Source organism: Panicum virgatum, chromosome 1N (assembly GCF_016808335.1).
Source record: "Panicum virgatum strain AP13 chromosome 1N, P.virgatum_v5, whole genome shotgun sequence".
Lineage (NCBI taxonomy): Eukaryota > Viridiplantae > Streptophyta > Magnoliopsida > Poales > Poaceae > Panicum > Panicum virgatum.
In genome coordinates this window covers 51,772,428-51,792,518 of record NC_053145.1, presented here as the reverse complement: position 1 = coordinate 51,792,518, position 20,091 = coordinate 51,772,428, and the positions used below count along the sequence as shown (strand labels likewise).

Sequence of the window (20,091 nt, the reverse complement as noted above, 5' to 3'; positions counted from 1 at the left end):
GTGAGTGTGTGGGAAGGGAAAAAGGTGGATTTGTTGAAAATAAATGAAAGACGTGTCTCGATGAGATGGATGGCATTTCTATGTGAATTGCCAGAAGGTGTGCTCGTACCTGTGTGGTTGAGCAAGGTTGGGAGATATCCATCTTGTCACAAATAAGGACCGAGTTGATGTGTCATCTCACCTAACTCAACTTATCGTACAACCACTCGACCGTTGTGTGTGGCAACGGCTTAGCATAAATCCCACTAGTTAGTCTGTTAGTCATCAGGAGAGCTGGTGAGCAGCGGGTGATCAAGGAGACGGGATAAGATCTTTGTGAATTATACCCCTGTTGGGCCTCGTTGGTAGGTCAACGACCCCTTGGTGGATCCCGTGTTGGCTACTCAGGTCTAGCTAAGGTGGGTAATGGCTTCGATGGGATCTGCACCGACACTAAGGTGATCGTGCTGTGGTACCCCGCTTGTGGGTAAAGTGTACACCTCTGCAGAGTTAAAAACTGTTCGAATAGCCGTGCTCACGGTATTGAGCGGGTTACGGTTTGTTCACATAACTAGGGTTTCTTCTGGGAATGGTTGGGATAGCGTGTGTTGTTTTGGTAAAGTGTCCGGCAACTGTGCCGTGTGCTATGGCGGATGAGGAGTTCGGTAGCAATTTAAAACTTAGATCCTGTGTGGATCAACCCTACGTGTCAAGATAATCGCTTTGAAAATACTGTTCTTTCAAACAAACCCGTGCATAAAAATTAGCTTTACCGCAAATTAACCGATAGCCTTATCCTTGATTAATCATGTGCATATACTCTGTTTATATCCCCTCCGTGGGTGCGGTTGGACTTGCTGAGTACATTTGTACTCACCCCGATATATGTTGTTGATTTAGAGGAAGATTCGGACTTCGTGGTTAAAGACGTTGAGTAGAGGTTGCGTCCGCACCCAACTCTACCTGTGGTGTTGGCCCCGTTCAGGATGCTTTCACTGACGCGATACTCTGAGCCCGAGCTGGATCCCATGTGAGTCGTGCTTTGGTGTATTACCGTAGCCTTTTTACTTCTTGTTATTGTCTGTCTCGAGTGTCCACCTCTTCAGAGGATTGTACGGTGATGTACCATCTGATGTAATAAATATGTATCAGCCTCCTGGGACTGATATTTATATCACATTTAAGTCACCTCTTATGAGGGGGCGCTTCAATAGATCATTTATCGTGACCTTTTACCCGAGACGGTTGCGAAAAAATGCTTCGGTTAATCAGTTTTACCCGTCTCGGTTAAGATTTTTTAGTATTGTGGATCACGGGTTAATTTTCAACCAAGTGCATTTTTAAAACAACAGTCGAGTTTAAAAACTAAGAGACTGTTTGGATTTTTTTTCTCGAAAACACAGAAGAGTTGTGTTTCTTTGCATTAAGAAGGAGATGTCTTTTAATTTACAATGACGTTGGATCCTCTCATTTTGAAGAAATCGAAATGTACTTAATAAACTAAGCTATCTGGCTTAGAATTTGACATCCCACCATTTCCCAACTACTTTTAGAGTTTAGATATAAGCATATCCTATATTCATAGGTGGGAGATGAAAATTGATTCTATATACCACCAAACTAGCCTAGCTCTTGGGTCCATTTCTTTATAGCAGAAACATAGGAGTAGCACGTAAGTATCTCCTCCGCATGGCCAACAATAACATAAAAATATATTCATATATAACAATGTTTTAAATCGCCGGCTAAACTGTTTAGCGGCAGGACTGCTGTTACGGCGTTTAGCGGGCTAAATGCCATAGCGACTGCCCTTCCTAACAGCTATAGCCATCTATATCGGAAGCTATAGCCGGCTATTTAAAACTTTGATATATAATCATATTAACTTAATAAATTTGTGTCTCAATTATAAGTATTAGAATAGAGTTTAATTTCAAAGTTCCAAACCGAACCTATGTGAATTTTCTAAAACATACCGGTCAATTTCTCACGGCAAATTCCTATATACCGATCTTTCGTTTTCCTTAACCGTGCTGTCCGCATTAATTAGTTGGGTTGACCTGACCATCCGAGTTCGTCTATGGGTGTGTTTAGTTTGGTAGGTTGTAAACGCAAAAAAAAATTTCATTTCGAATCTTCCCAATTTGAAGCACTAAATGAAGTCTATTTACAAAATTTTTTGCGCAGATGGGTTGTAAATCGCGAGACGAATCTAATGATGCTAATTAATCTATGATTAATCAATAATTAGCGGATGGTTACTATAGCATCACTGTTGCAAATCATGAATTAAATAGGCTCATTAGATTCGTCTCGCGATTTACAGTCCATCCATACAAAAAGTTTTATAAATAGACTTTATTTAATACTTTAAATTAGTAAGATTTCTTTTCACTTTAATGCGTTTACGACTTTTTTACGTTTACTGGGTGGAACTAAACACACCCTATATCCTCCAGTGACAGCGTTAGGCCGGTAAACAATTCGCCGGCAGCTTCTCAGAAACTAGTGGCGGTAAACGGGCTGCCTGCCTGACAGGCTGACACCTTGCATGGCTGACGCGTGGCTTGGTAGCAGGTCAGCATGCAGGACTCTGTCTGTCACTGTGATCCGGTCCCGTACTCCAAAGTCCAAACCCCCCAATTCCGCGAAGAAAAGAAAACGTTCACGCGCTCATCCACTCGCCGGTCACTGTCCTCAAATTCTCCAGGTCCAGGGCTCATCTGCGGCGACTCAAGTGATTTTCGAAAATTTAATACTACTATAAGAATATAATTTTCGTAAAGGTTCCTTATCTTGGCAAAAAGTACTACGTACTGAGGTCTAATAATGTAGTTTTTTTTCCTTTTCTTTTGGGTCAAAGCGGAACTACAATTCGAGCCACATGAAAATGTTCTTGTTGAGTCGAATACGGTGTAAAAAAAATGATCAGGGGTTGTTAAGCATAAATTACAGATCAGAGTTTACAAATGTAGCCAATGGAAGTACTTGGACGCTTTTCCTGGATTATACAATCGGACCTTGTGGTTCACGAGACGGCTATTTTATACCACCAGCTGTGATCGAGCGAAACCAGGTGTCCGAGGGAGCACGCGTCGAGATCCCCCGCGCACTGCGAGATGTAAGCAGAGGCATGGTCAACAGATTCAGAAACCTCTTGAAATTAACCATTGTTGCCGCCGTTTACATGGAACAAGTCTTTGCTTGCTTGATGGGAAAGGAACATCGATCATATATATCTGAACCTGAAGTCTCGTCCAATGTCCACCAGCGAAATCGTAGTAAACGTACTTGTGAGTTGCTCGGCAAGAATATGCCACTTTCGTTCCAATACTAGTAGGCAGCTTACTTGGAGCCGTACAGAGCTAAGGAAACTTGTGCTAGTCAAGCATGTTCTTGAATTTCACCAAGATCATCAGCCTGGAAAAAAGGGTCTCTATGATTAGTCATGTTCAGACTGAGGGTCTGTTTGGTAGGGCTTCAGCTCCGGCTTCTTCAGCGGCTCCTGCTGGAGTCCTACCAAACACTTAAAAAGTGGAGTGGCTCCATACTGTAGCATGTGAGAAGGTGGAACTGCAGCTTTGCCTACGAAAAGGTGGAGCCGCTAGAGCCACAAAATCCAGCTCCACCTGCTCCACCTCCGGCTCCACTCTTTTTGTAAGGAGCCGGAGCCCTCCCAAACAGATTCTGATTTGGTTAGATTTTGAGCTTAGATGTCTAGTAGCACTGTTTGCTTGTTCTTGTTTTCTACTCTAGATGCTTATGCTAGCACCTTCTACTCCAAACAACAGAAGACCAACTTGAGGCATGGTTCTTCAGTATCCAATTCAAAACAGCTGACACTTGGAACCACCGGTCCACCCGCACCTTGATCCGCAGTGCAAGTAGCAGCAGCCTGAGCCAGATACATCCCGCGCGCGCAACAAACACATGGATGGAAGCTGGATCCCAGGCCATGAGCGGATAAGCGAGAGCACAGAAAAGATCTCCGTCTCCGGCCGTCTCTTTTACCGGCCCGCCCGGCCAGTTGACCGCCCACCACCACTCCGGCCGACACATCAACCACTGCCAACTGAGTCCGCCATGGCCTTTCGCGCACACTACTACTGCTCGGTCGACGACTAAACAAACGGGCTCGGAGCTGTCATGTCCTAACTCCTGATGCCACCGAGCGAACACGCACGCTACGAGAGACAGAGGAAGAATTCTCCTCTTACCAAATGCACGCGCGCAATTGGAGCAAGTAAGCTGGTGACCAGGAAAGCAATTCCAGGGGAGGGCAATGGAGGAGGATTAAGAAAAAGGGAGGAGAGGAGACGCCAGAAAGGGGACGAGCACTCGATTCTTTCCTCACTAGAAAAAGTGGAGCCGAACAAAGAAAGCACAGAGCGAGTAGACTAGCAGGAGTAATACTAGTTTATAGTGGCAATAATTGTTTGGCAGGCGTTGGGAATAATCCCGGCGCCAGTGTTTCCATCTACCGGCGAGCGCTGAATTCCAAGAGATCTCATCTGCCCCTCGGCCTCCCTGCCTCTCTCTGTCTCGTCCTCCTCGAGCCGTCACGGCGGCGGCCCTCGCTCGTGTGGCCGCCCAGCTCTCTCTCTTTCTCGCTTAGTGCTAGTGCTGGTGTGCTGCAAGTTGTGGCCGGCTCCTTCCTTTCTGAGCGCATATAAGCGAGCAGCGTCTCGCCTTTGGGGGAGGCGGGGCCGCCGCTTTTTGGTTGCGCTCTCCCCCCTCCTCCCCTGCCTTTCCATTGGAGCGCACAAAGCTGGACGGCACCACCATTTAAAGAAGGCCGGGGGCACACCGAAGGAGGAGAAGAGACCACCAGCTCACACTCCATTCCCGCACGTTTGCGTCCTCTGCTTCCGCTAGCTCGGCGGACGAATCGTTGGCGTCGGCTCAGGTGTGTTTCTTGATTTGGGCTCTTGGAATTTGCTTGCGTGATCGGCAAAAGATCCTGATTTGGTAGGATCGGGGGCCAGCGGCCGGGTTGCGCTCGTGCGTCAGTGGTCTCTTGATTCGGTTGCGTGACCTAGCGAAAAGAAGGGAGCTTGGCGGGCCGTTCGGGCTCTCGGCGTGCAACTCGATGCGGAAAAGCGAGTTCCTTGGATAGTGCCCTGCGCGCCTGGGGGCCGCCGTCTTTCGTGCAATCATCGTTGCTTGATTTGGTTGCTTCCTTTTCGTTCAAGCCTTTCCGTGCTGCTTGCCTAGTGTAGGAGCAGATCGATAACCTGACCAGACACTCTTGTTTCTTGGTGCCTGCCCTCTTCAAGCAGCGCGTTCCATCCTGAGGTCTCAACCCTGCTGCAGTTTAATTTGCGTTGTCTGCCTTGTTAGCCTCTTCCCTCTGCTGCAATTGTGAAGTCCCTGTAGAAGCCTACTCTTCGAGGTTTTTTTGCTAATGTCTTCTTTGATTCATCTGGTTGATAGCATGACTAAAGCTCAACTTTTGATTGTTCGTTTGAGTTTTGATGATGCCTTCTCTTCGGTTCAAAATCTCGTGTCCTTTCTACTAGAACTGACATAGCTGATAGCTTATTCCTTAGGCCTATCAACTCTCTTTTCATGATGTTTGTTGGATCTTTACATTAAGGAGCATATCCTCGTATTATTGATTCATCAATGATGTGGTCTTCAACTCTTGATATAATTAACTTGTGCTGGATATTTACATTCTTGCTTTGCGTGCTATGCTGACATGGCTGAATTATTTCACATGGTGCGCTCTTGCTTTTCATAGTTCTAATGATAGTTCATGTAGTTGCGACAACTATGGTTAGGCACTTCTTGTAAGACCCATCTGAGTAAACAGTTATCCAGGACATTTGACTACGATAAAATAAATTGTTTGAGCATTGGATGGTATCTTTCTGCCTCTTATCATTTTCATTTTTGTGATGTGATCACTGATGCTTCTCTTCAAAAAGTTGATCCTCAGTCGCCAACTGAAAGTTTACTTTGGATTGGATTAGCTTCATTAATTATTATACTACCATGTGTGCTGTGGAACCCTCTAGTACTTAGTGTTGCGTGGAGCAATTGCACTAATGTTACTTTTCTCATGTCTTCTGTAGGAAGTCTAGTGTGGACGTGTCTCAAAACTAAGTATACTTCAATTAGAAGAAAGATCTATTCAGTCAAGCTTTGCAAATCATCGTCATAGTTTTGGATGGCATCCATGGTTACTTAATGAGTTTATGGCATCCTGTTTGTCGAGCTGATGTGGGTTGTATCACAATGGAACTGTAATATTTTCTCCAAAAGTTTCCTCATCTTCGGAGAAAGGTTCAAGGGGGGTTAACAAATTATAAGTGTTGTTCTGAAGCTTGATGACGTGTTCGTGAGGGTTAAGTGAGAGTGAAATTTTCGTCTGGCATGCAGATGTCAACAGATCCTAACCACTATGGGGTATTTCCACATTCATTCTGCAACCAACATGTGGTTTCATTTCAGACGAGTTCAATTACCAGTGGGTCAGGAGGAGCCATGCCAGTTTGTCTGGACACTTCCAGCGCAATGAATGGCAATATGGTGATGTTGAACACTACATCTTCCACAATTGTATCCACTGGTTCACCAAACATGATTCCTGATTCTTCTGGCCAGAGCCTCAAGTATAGTGCACCAATGGCTGTGGAGTGGTCCTATGCTGAACTGCAAATGTTGAATGATGGCCTCATCAAGTAAGATATATTCCTATATTTATAATTCAATGCTATTTAACAATCTGATCGTGACCATAGGCCAAACTGCCAAGATTTTGTGCTGCCAAAATACCTAAATGGTTTCATAATACTGATTTTTGTGATGTTTGTGGCTGATTTTAGTCAGAAATTCACCTTACTTCCCTTTTTTATCCTCTCACAAAAGGAATACTCTCTATTTTTTAAGGAATTGTTACATGAGCAAATTTGTTTGAAATATATCTCTTTGTTCTTTTACTAAAAATGTATCAGTTCATTTCACTTTCATTATTTTTACTGATACTTGATCCAATAAACAGGGACATGATGCTGTTGTCACAAGAAATCATTTGTCTATCTTGTGTTCAAGCTTTTATTTATTCATTATTTTGTTCCGGCTGATGAAATTTTCAGGTATGCAAATGAACCGGGAATCATGAAGTACATAAAGATAGCAGCCACGTTACCAGACAAAACAGTAAGAGATGTAGCCATGAGATGCCAATGGATGGCAGCGGTTAGCCCCTGATTTCTTTTATCTATTATGCAGCGTCTGAATGCCATTTCCTCATATGTTGTTTTCAGTCCACATTTCAAATGTGAAACTCCATTGGTAGCTAACAGCACTGATATATACAAAAGTCATGCTAGATGTTCATCCACTCTAGATTATTTTGCTTGAAAGGAACATGTGGTCCCGCTTCAGCTTATGGATGGAGACTAACAGTAGTTTATACTTCTGTGTCTTGTCAAGATAATATCACCATAATTCCACTAAACCAGTGCCGCTTATGTGAAAGTACATCATGCGGAAGATACACTTATTTGCCAACATCTATAAAAATACTATAATGGTCTATTATGAACTTTAAAGTTAGTGTGATCTGAGCTGGTCCTCCTAAGTATCCTTTTGAGCTGTTGCCTCAAAGACTTACCTTTGTATTTGTCTATTGTGTACTATATTAATATAAGGGAGGCTGAAAAGTCCCTGCTTTTGACATTACTACCAATAAGGTTTGCAGCCTTATGTTCGTCTGCTTCTCTGCTCTTGTTTCATGTCAAAACTTGAGAGCATGTATATCGCTTAGAAGGGTCAGCATGTGTGTTTTTATTTACCTTTTTCTGTTAGTCCAACTAAGATGCCATGTTTGAGTTGATTTATCTGTGAATACCGTTGAACTAGCCTAACTGAAATTGCCATTTGCCAAAGCGACAAATAAGAATAATTCCATGCCTCTCTTTTTTACATCAAAGAGATGAGGAAAAGAAGAATAATTCTTGTAGATGGCTAGCGAAACATAGGGTTGCTGATCCCAAGGTTTTATATATATTGAGTAACATTATTTGTATTCTACTTGATGCTTACTACCGGAATTTATTAACATTTCTCTGCTGGTAATGATGATTATAGTGATCTTGCTAAGGGAGTTCATCAATTATTGCTCTCTTTATCGATTCAGTTGGTACCAATAATTAGATTATTTTTATAGAGAAAAGAAGCTACAAGACGACGGAAGCCTGAAGAACACTATCCTGGAAAAAAGATAAAAGATAGAAAGGTACTCATTATTCCATTTTTTTATGACATCGCCGCCTCTTGTTAGCACCAGAATACTCTTGAAGAAATCACTATTCTGACTCCTGATAGATTTATCCAAATTTGGACTTCTTTTCTGATATCAAATTTATTTTGAAACACACCACAGTCCACGGCTCCAGCATGTACAAATGTTCTGGTGTTTGTGGAAATGATGGAATGAAGTCAACATTTAATGCCAGATTAACCCCCAAACAGAAAAATGCTTTATAATGTGATACTGTCAAAATTAAACTTGAGATGGCAAATATACATGATGAAACCTTATAATTTCATAGGTGATTTGTCACATTTATGAGCTTATTTTTAAATGACTCTGAATATGGTTGTTTCTCAGGACAAAATGGCTGAGCCGTCATCATGGGTTACCAATCCTCCAGTTCAGACTGACATGAGAGCTTCTGCCTTTATGCCTCGTAACACCAGACACAATAACGAATTTCTATCTGGAGGTTGGTAGGTCACCTATAGAGTTATCAAGTAATTGACTATGTATAATACCTTTTTCCCATTGCTTTTGGCAACAGTGAAATATTTCAACCCTTTTTGTGTTCCTAAGAATGCTAAAAAGTTATTTCCATATAAAAGTAGAGACCTTGCTAATGCATTTATTAGTCATTTAGCCCTATTGACGATGATTCTGCTGCTAAAAGGAATTACCACACTCTTTCAGCATATTTTAGGATTTTTATATTGTAAATGTTCTAGAGTCCTCTTAGTTTCCAGTACATGCATATGGGCTTTCCCTATTGGCAAAAATTTTGAAACAAAGATCATCTTGCTTATTTCAGATTATTCAATTTTGCACAAGGTTTGACATGTCTTTTTTCCTTTTATGCAGATTCTCAAATTGATCGTGAAATGTTAAATATATTGGAAGAAAATGCTCGACTTCTCAATGAAATAGAAGTAAATATTTTGACATCGCAGGTTGGTCTTTTGTTTCTTCTTGTACAATGTGTCTGCTAATTTAGCTGGAAATTCAGTTCAAGGCTTTAGTGTTATGTTAAAAATATGCATCCTCGTCCAGATTTACTCTTAATTTAGTCTGTCACAAATCTGTAGCGTACACGATGAGGTTAATAGCTGGCTCTATCCAATGTGCTCATGAGAATTTCGCATCATTAGAGAAAAAAACATTCCCGCGTCTGCTTGGTGCACATTTTCATGAGAAATTGTCATATGCTGTTGGAAGATTTGGCTGTGCAGGAGTAAATTTCAATTCAACATGATAATACTTTTCAGGCTCAAAACAACATTGATCTTTTCCATCGCACAAGAAGGAACATCAACGGTCTACTACAAAGGTAGAGTTTACCATATTTTATACTAAAAAAATTGTCTCAAAATGAAGTTTGAATGTGTGTTTATACGAGTGCTTTCTCTGATGTGATTCTCTCCTTTATTAACAGCATGAGCCAAATTCCCGGAATAATGAGCAAGATGCCCCCATTGCCTGTTTCAGTGGATGAAAGGCTAGCTAGTTACGTACTCCCTCGATTTCCTATGGTAAATTTCTTCTGCTTTTGCCATGATCTGCAACCCGGGGCTGCGTTGATTGTTAGTCAGGCTCTTAGCTACTGATGCGAAGATACAGGACCAAAAATACACTTTGGTTTTGCAATATTCAGCTGCCTATAATAATTCATGTGACTACTCACCAGTTCCTCACTTCAAACATTTTATCGATGAGTTGACTTTCTGCTTGGCCCTGCCATCAGTAAATAATACTTGGTGCATACTTAGTGTTACTTAAGTTGCTAATTTGTTAGCCAGTACTCAGAAAGTACTTAAAAGATACAGTCATTAGTCTGTCTGCAATTACATAATTAATTTCATCATTTTCCTTCGGCAACATGCATAATTGAAAGAATACTAGTGCTTTATATATATTGTTGCTCTCTTATCCATCGAGTTCTAAATCCAATACTGAAACGCTCACTCTTGATATCCCGTCCTTTTCTTTTGAAGGCACAAGTTCTTGGCAGCATTCATTTGAAAGAAGAACCGAGAGTATGGTAGGCCATTGCAGACAGGGCAGCGGCTTAATTTTGAGCAATAGTTTGGTCAAAATATATGAAGAGCCATGTGCTTGGGTACCTACATGGAGAAGCACAGATCGAAGAAAGGTCGTGCTTTTCTGAAAGCTATGAAGCAACATCCGCTGATCCGCACCATATGGCCTTTAAAAACGCTGTCCAGCTTGCCTTCTCAGGAAGCTCTATATTAGTGATTGAGAATTTGAGATAGGGAGTGTTTTTCCGTAAACTGCAGTTTTCCTCACCCTGGTTGCACATATTGATTCTTTTTTGGGTTTTCTCCTGGTGATCGATGTTAACAGAGGTGTAGCATAGATACTAAACTTATATATGAATAATTAGCTGGAAAAGCTTAGCCTTTTTGTCAGTTATTACAAGGTAACAACCTTCTGTGTGTATCTACTATAATTCATATGCAAGCCTGGCTCTCTAAACTGCAACATCTGACCTTCTGTATGACTGTATGTGCTGGGTGTCTCTTACAAACTGGAAGAGTTTATCACAATTCCAACCAAGTGTACATAGAGACAATGCTGTAAGCCTACTTCGGCTGTTCTTGCCAAATGTTTGGAGATGCTTTCTGAAGCGTTTATCATCGATCGAACAGAATGAGATTCAGGAGTAAAACGATGCCGAACATGGGACAACCCACATGATCTTTTTCTAGCTTCGCTTCATTCACCTCGCTCACCATGAATATGCACTGGCGATGTAGCAGTGCCCACATTTCATACACTGATGTACATCTCGACCTCTTTTCTGCAACAGTTTTTTCACGCACCGCCTCTCCCTCCTTTTTGTGCTTCACGACAGGCGATGTGATGGTGTGAGCCCATCAGGCTGCTGCCATCGGCGCAACGGCGGCGACCAGCTCGCGGAGCGAGCAAGCCGCGTTGCCGTAGCACACCTTCACGACCGAGACGCTCTGGCTCGCCACGGCGTCACCCAGCTGCATGCACGCATTTATCAAAGAGCAGTTTCAGTGTCAAATCAAAGCATCGAATGCATCCACAAACCCAACTAGCTGACATGACCCCTCTTGTGTCATTGTCCAACTTGTTTGTTGTATTGTGTCTACACCACAAGGGCCAAAGTTTGTGTTCTCCAAGTTTAGCCGTGAATGATTACGCATTAACTTCAATTTATTGGGAAATACTAGCCAAGAATCACAAGAACTTGATAAATGGTGCACAAGCTTCTTAAATCTCAATAGCTTCTCAAATCTCAATGGGAAATACTGGTCAACTTGTTTATTGGTCAGCAGTTTGTATATATCTAGATGATCTGGCTGGTCTTTGTTGACCTGATTATGGTACAAAGTGGTGAGAAGCTTTCTCAAATCTCCATAATGCAGTTCCCTCTGGTTCAACTTTCTCAAGTGAGTGGAATTAGGGCAATCTGAGGTAGATTTAGCTTCTCACTACAAGAATTACAGCTTTTGCCGTGAGCTGGTACCAAATGGGAGACCGTGATGTAGTATTTTATTCCACTAGCTAGTAGCTCGGTGGTGAAAGTTTGTCTTTGATTAAGTATTACTCTCGGCAAGAATGCATTATACTATATCACCTTCGGCCAATTATTACAAAGATTGGTTAACAACCCAATCCCTCAGCCACCTGAATAAACGCTCAGAAATAGCTGTAGATCTCATAGAATTCAGAGACAACATGTATTAAGAGAATTCAGAGTAACCTTATCTCTTCCTCTTTCTAAAGAAAGATTGCTGTGTTCGAGAAAAAAAGGAAAGATTGCTTAAGTTTGTGGCTCAGCAGAATCTATGGTATGCAGTGCTTGATATCAAGGTATCTCTAAATAACCAACAATTGCGGATGGAGGCTATGATCGCCTGATAAGTAGGCCGAATGGGATTAATTTTAACTGTCAAGAATTTTTCATAAAAAAAATAAATAATTACACCCCCCCCCCCAAAAAAAAAGGAGAAGAAGGTATTCTGCCAGAATTCAGGGAGAGCATTCAAATTAAGCAATTGCAGAGCTACCCTATCTCTGTCACCAAAAAAAAATGTTGACTGTATGGTATGTAGTACAAGATATCACGGAAATTCTGAACGATGAACAATTGTTGATTGAGCAATGCTATATCTATGATGAGGTATGCAATACCATCTCTGTTAAAATCGGTTGATAAGTGGGTCCAAATGGGGTAAGTTTTAATTGCTAAGAATTATGCAAAACAAAGAAGGATTTGGTGTGTGCACGGTCTTGACTACCCAATGAATTTATCATGCTGACTGCTAGCCAACAAAGGAATGCTTCTAATGAAAGCTATCAAATATGGGAGAAGAAGGCACCAATCACATCACCTCATCCATGAAGTAGAAGAAATTGTTGGCGAGAAGGGTAATCTCCTCCCTGCGCTCCTCGCACTCGTTATGGGTGATCACACAGCTCAGGTCAATGTACAGGAAGGTGGCTTTGAGCTGGAGATCCCTCCTGATCAAATCCCACAGATCATCATCCAGATCAGTCACCAGATCCTCTTCCATGGACAGAATCTCAAGTGCGGAGCTCTTGATCCGACAAACGCATCCCCTCAGTTCCATCCCCTGATCCATTGGTGCTCCTGTGTAGTGTGCCCTCTGCTATATCTTGCAGTTGCAGATGACAAAGGATCAGAGGCAATGATGTGGACGTATTTAAGGAAAGGCAAAAAGAGAAACCGATTCTTGGAGCATGTCTAGAAGCAAACAGATGTCAGCATGTGCATCAGAGAAAAGGCCCTGTATAGTGCAGCAAGGGGTAAAATGGTAATTGCAGAAGATTACAATGTTAGTTATGGATGAGACCTTTCTGCATATTGTTGGGCTTTTTATATATATAAAAAAAGACAGGGAAAAGGGAAGCCAAATTTGGCCACCTTGCCTCTCCCTGGATATCCAGCGAGGAAGGCAGCTGAAACTGAAAGAAGGTACCAGTTATTTCTCACAAGGAAATTAATGAGATGGTTACAACCAAAAATAATTTTGCAGCCATCGGAAAAAGGTCAGAAACTTCAAAATGAGTTGCTCATATTCAGGTAAAAAGGGGTGACAGAAAACAAACGTGATACTATATGGAAAACTACGATATGCAATAAAATATTTTATGTCAAAAAAATATGCAATAAAATACGTGTATGTTTCAGATAGAATTTTAGAAAGAACCTATTTATCACTCATGACTTTCCTAACATGTGATCTTAGTTGCTCATCTACCATGAAACACTCAATCAAACCCTCTGCTTTGTATATGTACACATGATTGTTACCTTGCAGAAACGAGTGGTTAATCAGACCCCTATATAGAAGTTTCTAACTTAGAAACTAACACACCTCAAATTTGTAGTTCCCCTATTATTTCATTAATTTTTCTTTATTGATAAATTTGCATATGAATAAATTTCACAAATTCTTGATCATTGACAGAAGAACTTAATGATCAGCATAAGTGCATGTTTATATGAACTGACCCAATGACAATAACTCACCGGCTTTAACTGGAAGCGTTGATTTTATCAAATTACTTAAAGAGTCCAATGAACTTTCGAACTCTACAGCATTAGAGAGCATTTATTTTATTTTTACAAGAAAATGTACTACATCCTGCAAACATACGGATCCGCTACTATTTTCAACCAACCCTTTGATACATAAATGGACAAAAAACAAGCATCTCAGCGCAAAGAGTTCGAATTTTTTTAAATAGACAAACACCAAACATGAAGAACAATCCAACAATCTCAATAGGAGCAGCCTAACGAAGTTAAGAATATTAAGGAAATAGAAACAGAACAAATGAAGTAGCACAGTAGAGAGACATGAACTCCCTCACTCAGTTCGTCATAATAGAGAAATGAAGTAAATGCAAGCACATTCCTCCCTATGGGCAAAGCAAATATGAACCTAGTTTCATCTGCCGTCCAGTGATCAGATTAAGCATATCTAGTACCTGAAACATAGAACCGCTCAATGACATCAGTCATCTCCCTATTCTACTTCCTCAATGAAACACCTTTAATTTTAGCCGAACCCTTTTACAGAAAAAAAAAAATTGACTAGTTACGTTTCAAAATTCATGCCGTCTTCCTTTGAAACAAAACCTGATGAGCCAGAGGGATGATCCTACTCCTACATGTTGGTGTATATGTGAGCCTATGTATAGAGGCCCATGTATAGGATCTATATATCCCACCCTTTTAGAGTTTGGAGGAATACAAGCCATTCTTCTTTCCTACATGGTATCATTAGCCTAGCCTTCTTTCTCCTCCCTCCTCTCACCCTCTGGCCGCCGCCGCCGCCGGCGCCATGGCTGGCCAGCCGCCGGCGCCGCCCCTCCCTCCCCTCTCCTCCTTCCCTCCCCTTTCTTCCTTTCCCAGCTCCCCTGCTCGTGCGCCGCCTCCCCTGCTCGCGGGCGCAGCGGGCGCTGTATCCCCTGCTCGCGCTGTGCCTGCCTTGCCCGATCCGCCCGCCGCCGCCGCCGCTGCCGCCGCCCCTGCTGCGGGCGCGGACGCCCCTGCTCGCACGCTGCCTCCCCTGCTCGCGGGCGGGGCCGGCGCGGGCACGGACGCCCCTGCAGCCGCCGCGGATGCCAGGGCCGCCGCCGCGGGTGCTGCTGCCCTGGGCGCACCACTGCCTCCAGCGCCGGCTGCGCCGCCTGGATCTCCTCGAGGCAGGGCCCCGCATGCGCATGCGTGTGCCCCAGCACCCACGGTCGCGCCAGTGCCTCCCCCTGGGCTTTCGCCCCCTGGACCGCCGCCTGTGGCTGCCACTGCCAGGGGCGTCTCCCCGTGGGCCGCATCGACATGGGCCTCCGCCCCCTGGGCCGCCGCCGCCGCGGGTGTGGGCGCGCAGGAGCCGCTCGACGCACGGGTCGCGCTCTACCGCGCCGTCGTCACGCTCCCGCACCCACCGCTCCCCATCGCTGTCGTCGCCCTGGCGCCTCTCGCGGCCCCCGGCGCCGCCCCTGCTACCGCGCATGAGCGCGCCCAGGAGGTGTTGCGGGACCTCGAGACCAAGCTCGTCGCGGCCAAGCTCGTCCAGGCCGTCGCGCCCGCCGCGCAGGCCGCGCGGGCCGCTGCCTCCCTTGCCGCCGCTTACGCCGCGCAAGCCGTCGGGCCCGCCGCGCTCGCCGCGCAGGTCGTCGCGCCCAGAGACCCCGCGCGGGCCGCTGCCTCCCTCGCCGCCGCGCGCGCTGCACAGGCTACCTCCCTCGGCGCGTGGCTGCCCCAGGGCGCCGCCGCCGCCCCGGCCGCCGGATCCGCTTTCCCCGGCGTTGCTGCCAGACTTCCCATGCACGCGCCCGCGCCCGCGTGGCCTGCATTCGGTATGCCGCCCGCGGTCGCGCCGTTCTGGACCCGGCCCGCTCAGCCCAGCCAGCAACCGACCTGGCCGGGGGTGGGACCAGGCTGCACTGGCGCAGTCCTTCAGTGCCATGGGGCTGACGCCGCCAGTCAGCATTGAGTGGATCGCCGACTCGGGTGCCTCCTTCCACACCACCCCAGATGCCGGTATCCTCTCTTCTGTCCGACCCCCACACCCCTCTTGTCCTTCATCCATCATGGTTGGTGATGGCCCTTGCCTTCCTGTCACCGCCGTGGGTTCTGCTCTTGGCTCTTTTTGTCTTCCCAATGTCCTTGTTGCTCCTCAGATGGTTCATAACTTTCTTTCCATTCGTCAGTTTACAGCTGACAATTCTTTTTCCATCGAGTTTGATTCTTCTGGCCTCACTGTAAAGGATTCGGCCTCCCGGCGTCCGCTACTCCGGTGTGACAGCACAGGGCCCCTTTACACCCTTCGCCTTCCTTCTTCCGCTGCACCACTCTCGCCTTCTTCTTCGCCCTGGCCGTCTTGGTCTGCCGCTTTTGTCGCGACGCCGTCTTCCACCACCTGGCACCGCCGTCTTGGTCACCCTGGCCGCGACGTTCTGGCTCAACTCAGTCGTAGTACCGATGTTCCTGGTACTAGGGCTCCTGCTAAGCCCCTCTGCCATGCGTTCCAGCTCGATCGCCATGTTCGGCTCCCTTTTTCTTCTTCTTCGCATGCGACGCATGCATTTGATCTTATTCACTGTGACCTGTGGACCTCTCCTGTTCTTAGCCTTTCTGGCTATAAGTACTATCTGGTGGTGGTCGATGATTTCTCGCACTACTCTTGGACGTTTCCTTTGCGCGCCAAGTCTTAGACCTTTCCCGCCCTCCTCCACTTCTTTGCCTGGGTGTCCACTCAGTTCGGCCTCACCGTTAAGACCGTCCAGTGTGACAACGGGCGGGAGTTCGACAACTCCACCTCCCATTCTTTCTTCCCCTCTCGGGGTGTTCAGCTGCGTATGTTTTGTCCGTATACCTCTCCTCAGAACGGCAAGGCTGAGCGGATGATTCGCACGACGAACGACGTCGTGCGCACCCTTCTGATCCAGGCCTCTCTGCCCCCATGCTTCTGGGCTGAGAGCCTCCACATCGCCACCTACTTGCTCAACCGTCTTCCGTCTACTGCTTATCCTACTCCCACTCCACACCACGCTCTTTTCGGTACCCCTCCTCGCTACGATCACCTTCGGGTCTTCGGGTGTGCGTGTTACCCTAACACCTCCGCCACTGCTCACAAGCTGGCGCCCCGCTCGACTCGTTGTGTGTTTCTTGATTACTCCCCTGACTACAAGGGGTACCGATGCTTTGACCTCACCTCTCGCCGTATTCTGATCTCCCGACACGTCGTCTTTGACGAGTCGGATTTCCCCTACTCCACCTCGTCCACACCTTCTCCTGACCCCTAGCTGGAGTCTCTGTTTCTGACTGACCCGGTGGTTCAGCCACATTTTCCTGTCTATCCTTTCCCTGCAGGTTTTCCCGGTACACCGGCACCATTCCCGGTGATCCTTGCTGCGCCGAGCGCAGCCCCGGTGCCCGCAGTCGCGCCACGCGCGGCCCCCGGACCTCCGATCGTGCCGCGCGCGGACCCGGTGTCTTCTGCTGCGCCACGCGCGGCCCCGGTGTCTGCTGCTACACCACGCGTGGCTCCGGTGCCTTCCTCTACACCTGCAAGGTATGCTCAGCCGGTGCAGGTGTACCGGCGTCGTTCGGCGCCGACACCGGCGCCGCCGCGGTACGCTGAGCCGGTGCAGGTGTACCGGCGTCGTTCGGTGCCGACACCGGCGCTGCCTCCTGCTCCGGAGGCTCCTGCGACGCCTCCACCGGAGCCGTCGCTGCCGCCGCCTCCACCAGCTCCCTCTCGAGCCGAGCCGGCAGTGTACCACCCGCCCGTCGTCCATCGGGATCCTCGGCATATCTATCCCATGGTGACTCGGCGGATGGCGTCTCAGGCCGCGACTCTCTCCGCCACCGAGGGAGAGCCGCGGGTCTCTCCGGTACCCTCCTCTGTCCGCGACGCCTTGGCGGATGCTCACTGGCGTTGCGCGATGGAAGAGGAATACGCGGCTCTTCTTACCAACCGACGTGGGATCTCGTGCCGCGTCCGTCTGGTTGCAATGTGGTGACTGGCAAGTGGATCTGGACGCATAAGCGTCGGGCTGATGGGCACACTGGAGCGCTACAAGGCTCGTTGGGTTCTCCGGAGGTTCACTCAGCGACCTAGTGTGGACTATGATGAGACCTTCAGCCCAGTGGTGAAGCCTGCTACTGTGCGCACGGTCCTCTCGCTTGCGCTCTCGCGCTCCTGGCCTGTGCATCAGCTGGACGTGAAGAATGCGTTTCTTCACGGCACTCTGTCAGAGACTGTCTACTGCTCTCAGCCAGCGGGATTTGTGGACTCAAGTCGTCCGGATATGGTCTGCCAACTTAACAAGTCTCTCTATGGTCTGAAGCAGGCTCCTCGGGCTTGGTACTCTCGGTTCGCCATGTCTTTGCTGACATTGGGGTTCACCGAGGCCAAGTCTGACACGTCTCTCTTCATCTACCGCCGTGGGGATAAGACTGCATATCTGCTGCTCTATGTCGATGACATTGTGCTCACAACCTCCAGTCAGCAGTTGCTTCAGAGTGTCATCTCCTCTCTGCAGCAGGAGTTTGCTATGAAGGATCTGGGTCAACTCCACCACTTCTTGGGCGTCACTATTGAGCCTCGCCCGTCTGGCATTCTCCTACACCAGCGGCAGTACGCACTCGATATTCTGGAGCGGGCTGGGATGACTGATTGCAAACCCTGCTCCACTTCTGTCGACACTCAGGCGAAGCTGTCTGCTGATCTGGGTGATCCGATGGCTGATCCTACTACCTACCGGAGTCTGGCTGGCGCTTTGCAGTACCTCATGTTCACCAGGCCAGACCTCACCTACGCTGTTCAGCAGGTCTGTCTCCATATGCATGATCCCCGGGAGTCACACCTTGCTGCGCTGAAGTGTCTCCTCCGCTACGTCCGTGACACTGTGGACCTCGGCCTGGTGCTTCACCGCTCGTCCTCTGCTGAGCTGGTGGTCTACACCGACACTGACTAGGCTGGCTGCCCGGACACTCGTTGCTCCACTTCCGGCTACGCCGTCTTCCTGGGCGAAACCTGGTCTCCTGGTCGTCCAAGCAGCAGCCGGTTGTCTCCCGCTCCAGTGCTGAGGCGGAGTACCGGGTTGTCGCTAACGGCGTGGCGGAGGCGTCCTGACTACGACAGCTCTTGGCGAAGCTCCACAGTCCGCTCGCCAAGAGCACGCTCGTCTACTGCAATAACGTCAGCGCCGTGTATCTCTCCACCAACCCCGTCCAGGATCTATATATCCCATCCTTCTAGGGTTTGGAGGAATACAAACTATTATTCTTTCCTACACTACAGACAGCAACAACTGAAACGGAAAGTTAGGGCATTACAACTGCAAAAAAAACAAAATTGACCGAGGAGCAGGAATTTTTGCTTATCCCCCTCACGACTTAAACCGAAAGAGTATAACTAACTGAACAGGATCACTGGATGCAGTCAGCTTCGTCTAAATCAGGAGAGAAACAAACAACTGCATTAGAAGCAAAACCATGATAGATTCCGCCCAGCATTGTTGGGTCGGTGATTTAGCACCACTTACCACAAATCCAATCAGGTTGGAATCCCAATTCCCCTGCCGCCTCCTCCTCCTCTTCTTCTCCCAAAAGGCCACAAGGACTCAAGAAACAGGGTACCGACTCCTGGTCATATGTCCGGACCCATAAACAAAATCTTTCATAAGTGGACAGAGATTAAAAAAAATATATCGCTAGCGGGGCTCCCCGTGACAGAAAAGATGCCGCAAAAATGCATTCTTGCCCCTGTTCCTGGGATTAATTAATCGGCTTGCGCCGTGCGATCAAGGTTAAATGAGGGAAAGGAATCGACCACAGCAGTTTCCGCTGCTGCTTTCTTCACCTTTCCTCGGCTCTACCACCCTAAACAGTTGCTACTGGCACCAGTCATTGGTTGCTGCAATGGCTATTAACCTAAACAGCATGAAACTAACACAGGAAGCAAGCGAGAAAGGGAGAAAGGTGGTTCGAGAAAGAAAGGGAGAAGAATGGGCTTGTGCTGGCAGCTTACCTCCACGGCGTGGGTGAAAAAGGAGGGGTTTTGCTCTCGCCTCAACGCCAACGCCGACCCAATCCTGCAATCCTCCTGGGCGAGGCTACGATGAATGCGGTAAAATCGCGGGGCGGCGGGGGTAATCTGCGAGGTGAGGGTACGCCGGCTTCTGTATTCGTTGCCACTGTGAGGGTGGGGTGGGGGTATGTAACTTGGAACTTCCGTGTGGGGTTAAAACCGACGGTGATGACAGGGCCTCAACCGCACAACACTGCCGAATACTATACAGTTTGGTCGTTATTTGAG

The 20,091-nt window shown here is 46.9% G+C and overlaps 2 protein-coding genes across 11 annotated transcripts; one reads left to right on the top strand and one right to left on the bottom strand.

Moving 5' to 3' along the window:
• The first annotated feature begins 4,310 nt into the window (after positions 1 to 4,310).
• On the top strand, positions 4,311 to 10,741 carry LOC120656536. 3 transcript variants are annotated; one of them, XM_039934652.1, is made up of 9 exons: positions 4,311 to 4,885; positions 6,057 to 6,665; positions 7,080 to 7,182; positions 8,156 to 8,224; positions 8,600 to 8,678; positions 9,104 to 9,192; positions 9,508 to 9,569; positions 9,675 to 9,771; positions 10,234 to 10,741. In XM_039934652.1, exons 2-9 carry the CDS (start codon positions 6,358 to 6,360, stop codon positions 10,282 to 10,284), a joined length of 858 nt encoding a protein of 285 aa, XP_039790586.1. In that variant the 5' UTR covers positions 4,311 to 4,885; positions 6,057 to 6,357; the 3' UTR covers positions 10,285 to 10,741. The 3 variants fall into 3 exon arrangements, with proteins under 3 accessions (XP_039790586.1, XP_039790584.1, XP_039790585.1); XM_039934650.1 differs by having other exon boundaries at positions 4,323 to 4,885; positions 8,600 to 8,714; XM_039934651.1 differs by lacking the exon at positions 4,311 to 4,885 and adding an exon at positions 5,350 to 5,371 and having other exon boundaries at positions 8,600 to 8,714.
• On the bottom strand, positions 10,702 to 20,027 carry LOC120656537. 8 transcript variants are annotated; one of them, XM_039934660.1, is made up of 4 exons: positions 19,804 to 20,027; positions 19,319 to 19,544; positions 12,625 to 12,903; positions 10,702 to 11,250 (listed from the first exon to the last, which is right to left on the bottom strand). In XM_039934660.1, exons 3-4 carry the CDS (start codon positions 12,874 to 12,876, stop codon positions 11,137 to 11,139), a joined length of 366 nt encoding a protein of 121 aa, XP_039790594.1. In that variant the 5' UTR covers positions 12,877 to 12,903; positions 19,319 to 19,544; positions 19,804 to 20,027; the 3' UTR covers positions 10,702 to 11,136. The 8 variants fall into 8 exon arrangements, with proteins under 8 accessions (XP_039790594.1, XP_039790595.1, XP_039790591.1 ...); XM_039934661.1 differs by having other exon boundaries at positions 12,625 to 12,900; XM_039934657.1 differs by having other exon boundaries at positions 19,319 to 19,418.
• Positions 20,028 to 20,091: the final 64 nt, after the last annotated feature.

Excerpts from the sequence above, each read along its gene's own strand:
- LOC120656536 (XM_039934650.1), top strand. The coding sequence starts at position 6,358 with ATGCAGATGTCAACAGATCCTAACCACTATGGGGTATTTCCACATTCA. Across the intron at positions 8,715-9,103 it reads TAACGAATTTCTATCTGGAG|ATTCTCAAATTGATCGTGAA; the intron begins GTTGGTAGGTCA and ends CCTTTTATGCAG. Across the intron at positions 9,193-9,507 it reads TAAATATTTTGACATCGCAG|GCTCAAAACAACATTGATCT; the intron begins GTTGGTCTTTTG and ends AATACTTTTCAG.
- LOC120656537 (XM_039934660.1), bottom strand. The coding sequence starts at position 12,876 with ATGGATCAGGGGATGGAACTGAGGGGATGCGTTTGTCGGATCAAGAGC. Across the intron at positions 11,251-12,624 it reads TCTTCTACTTCATGGATGAG|CTGGGTGACGCCGTGGCGAG; the intron begins GTGATGTGATTG and ends GCGTGCATGCAG.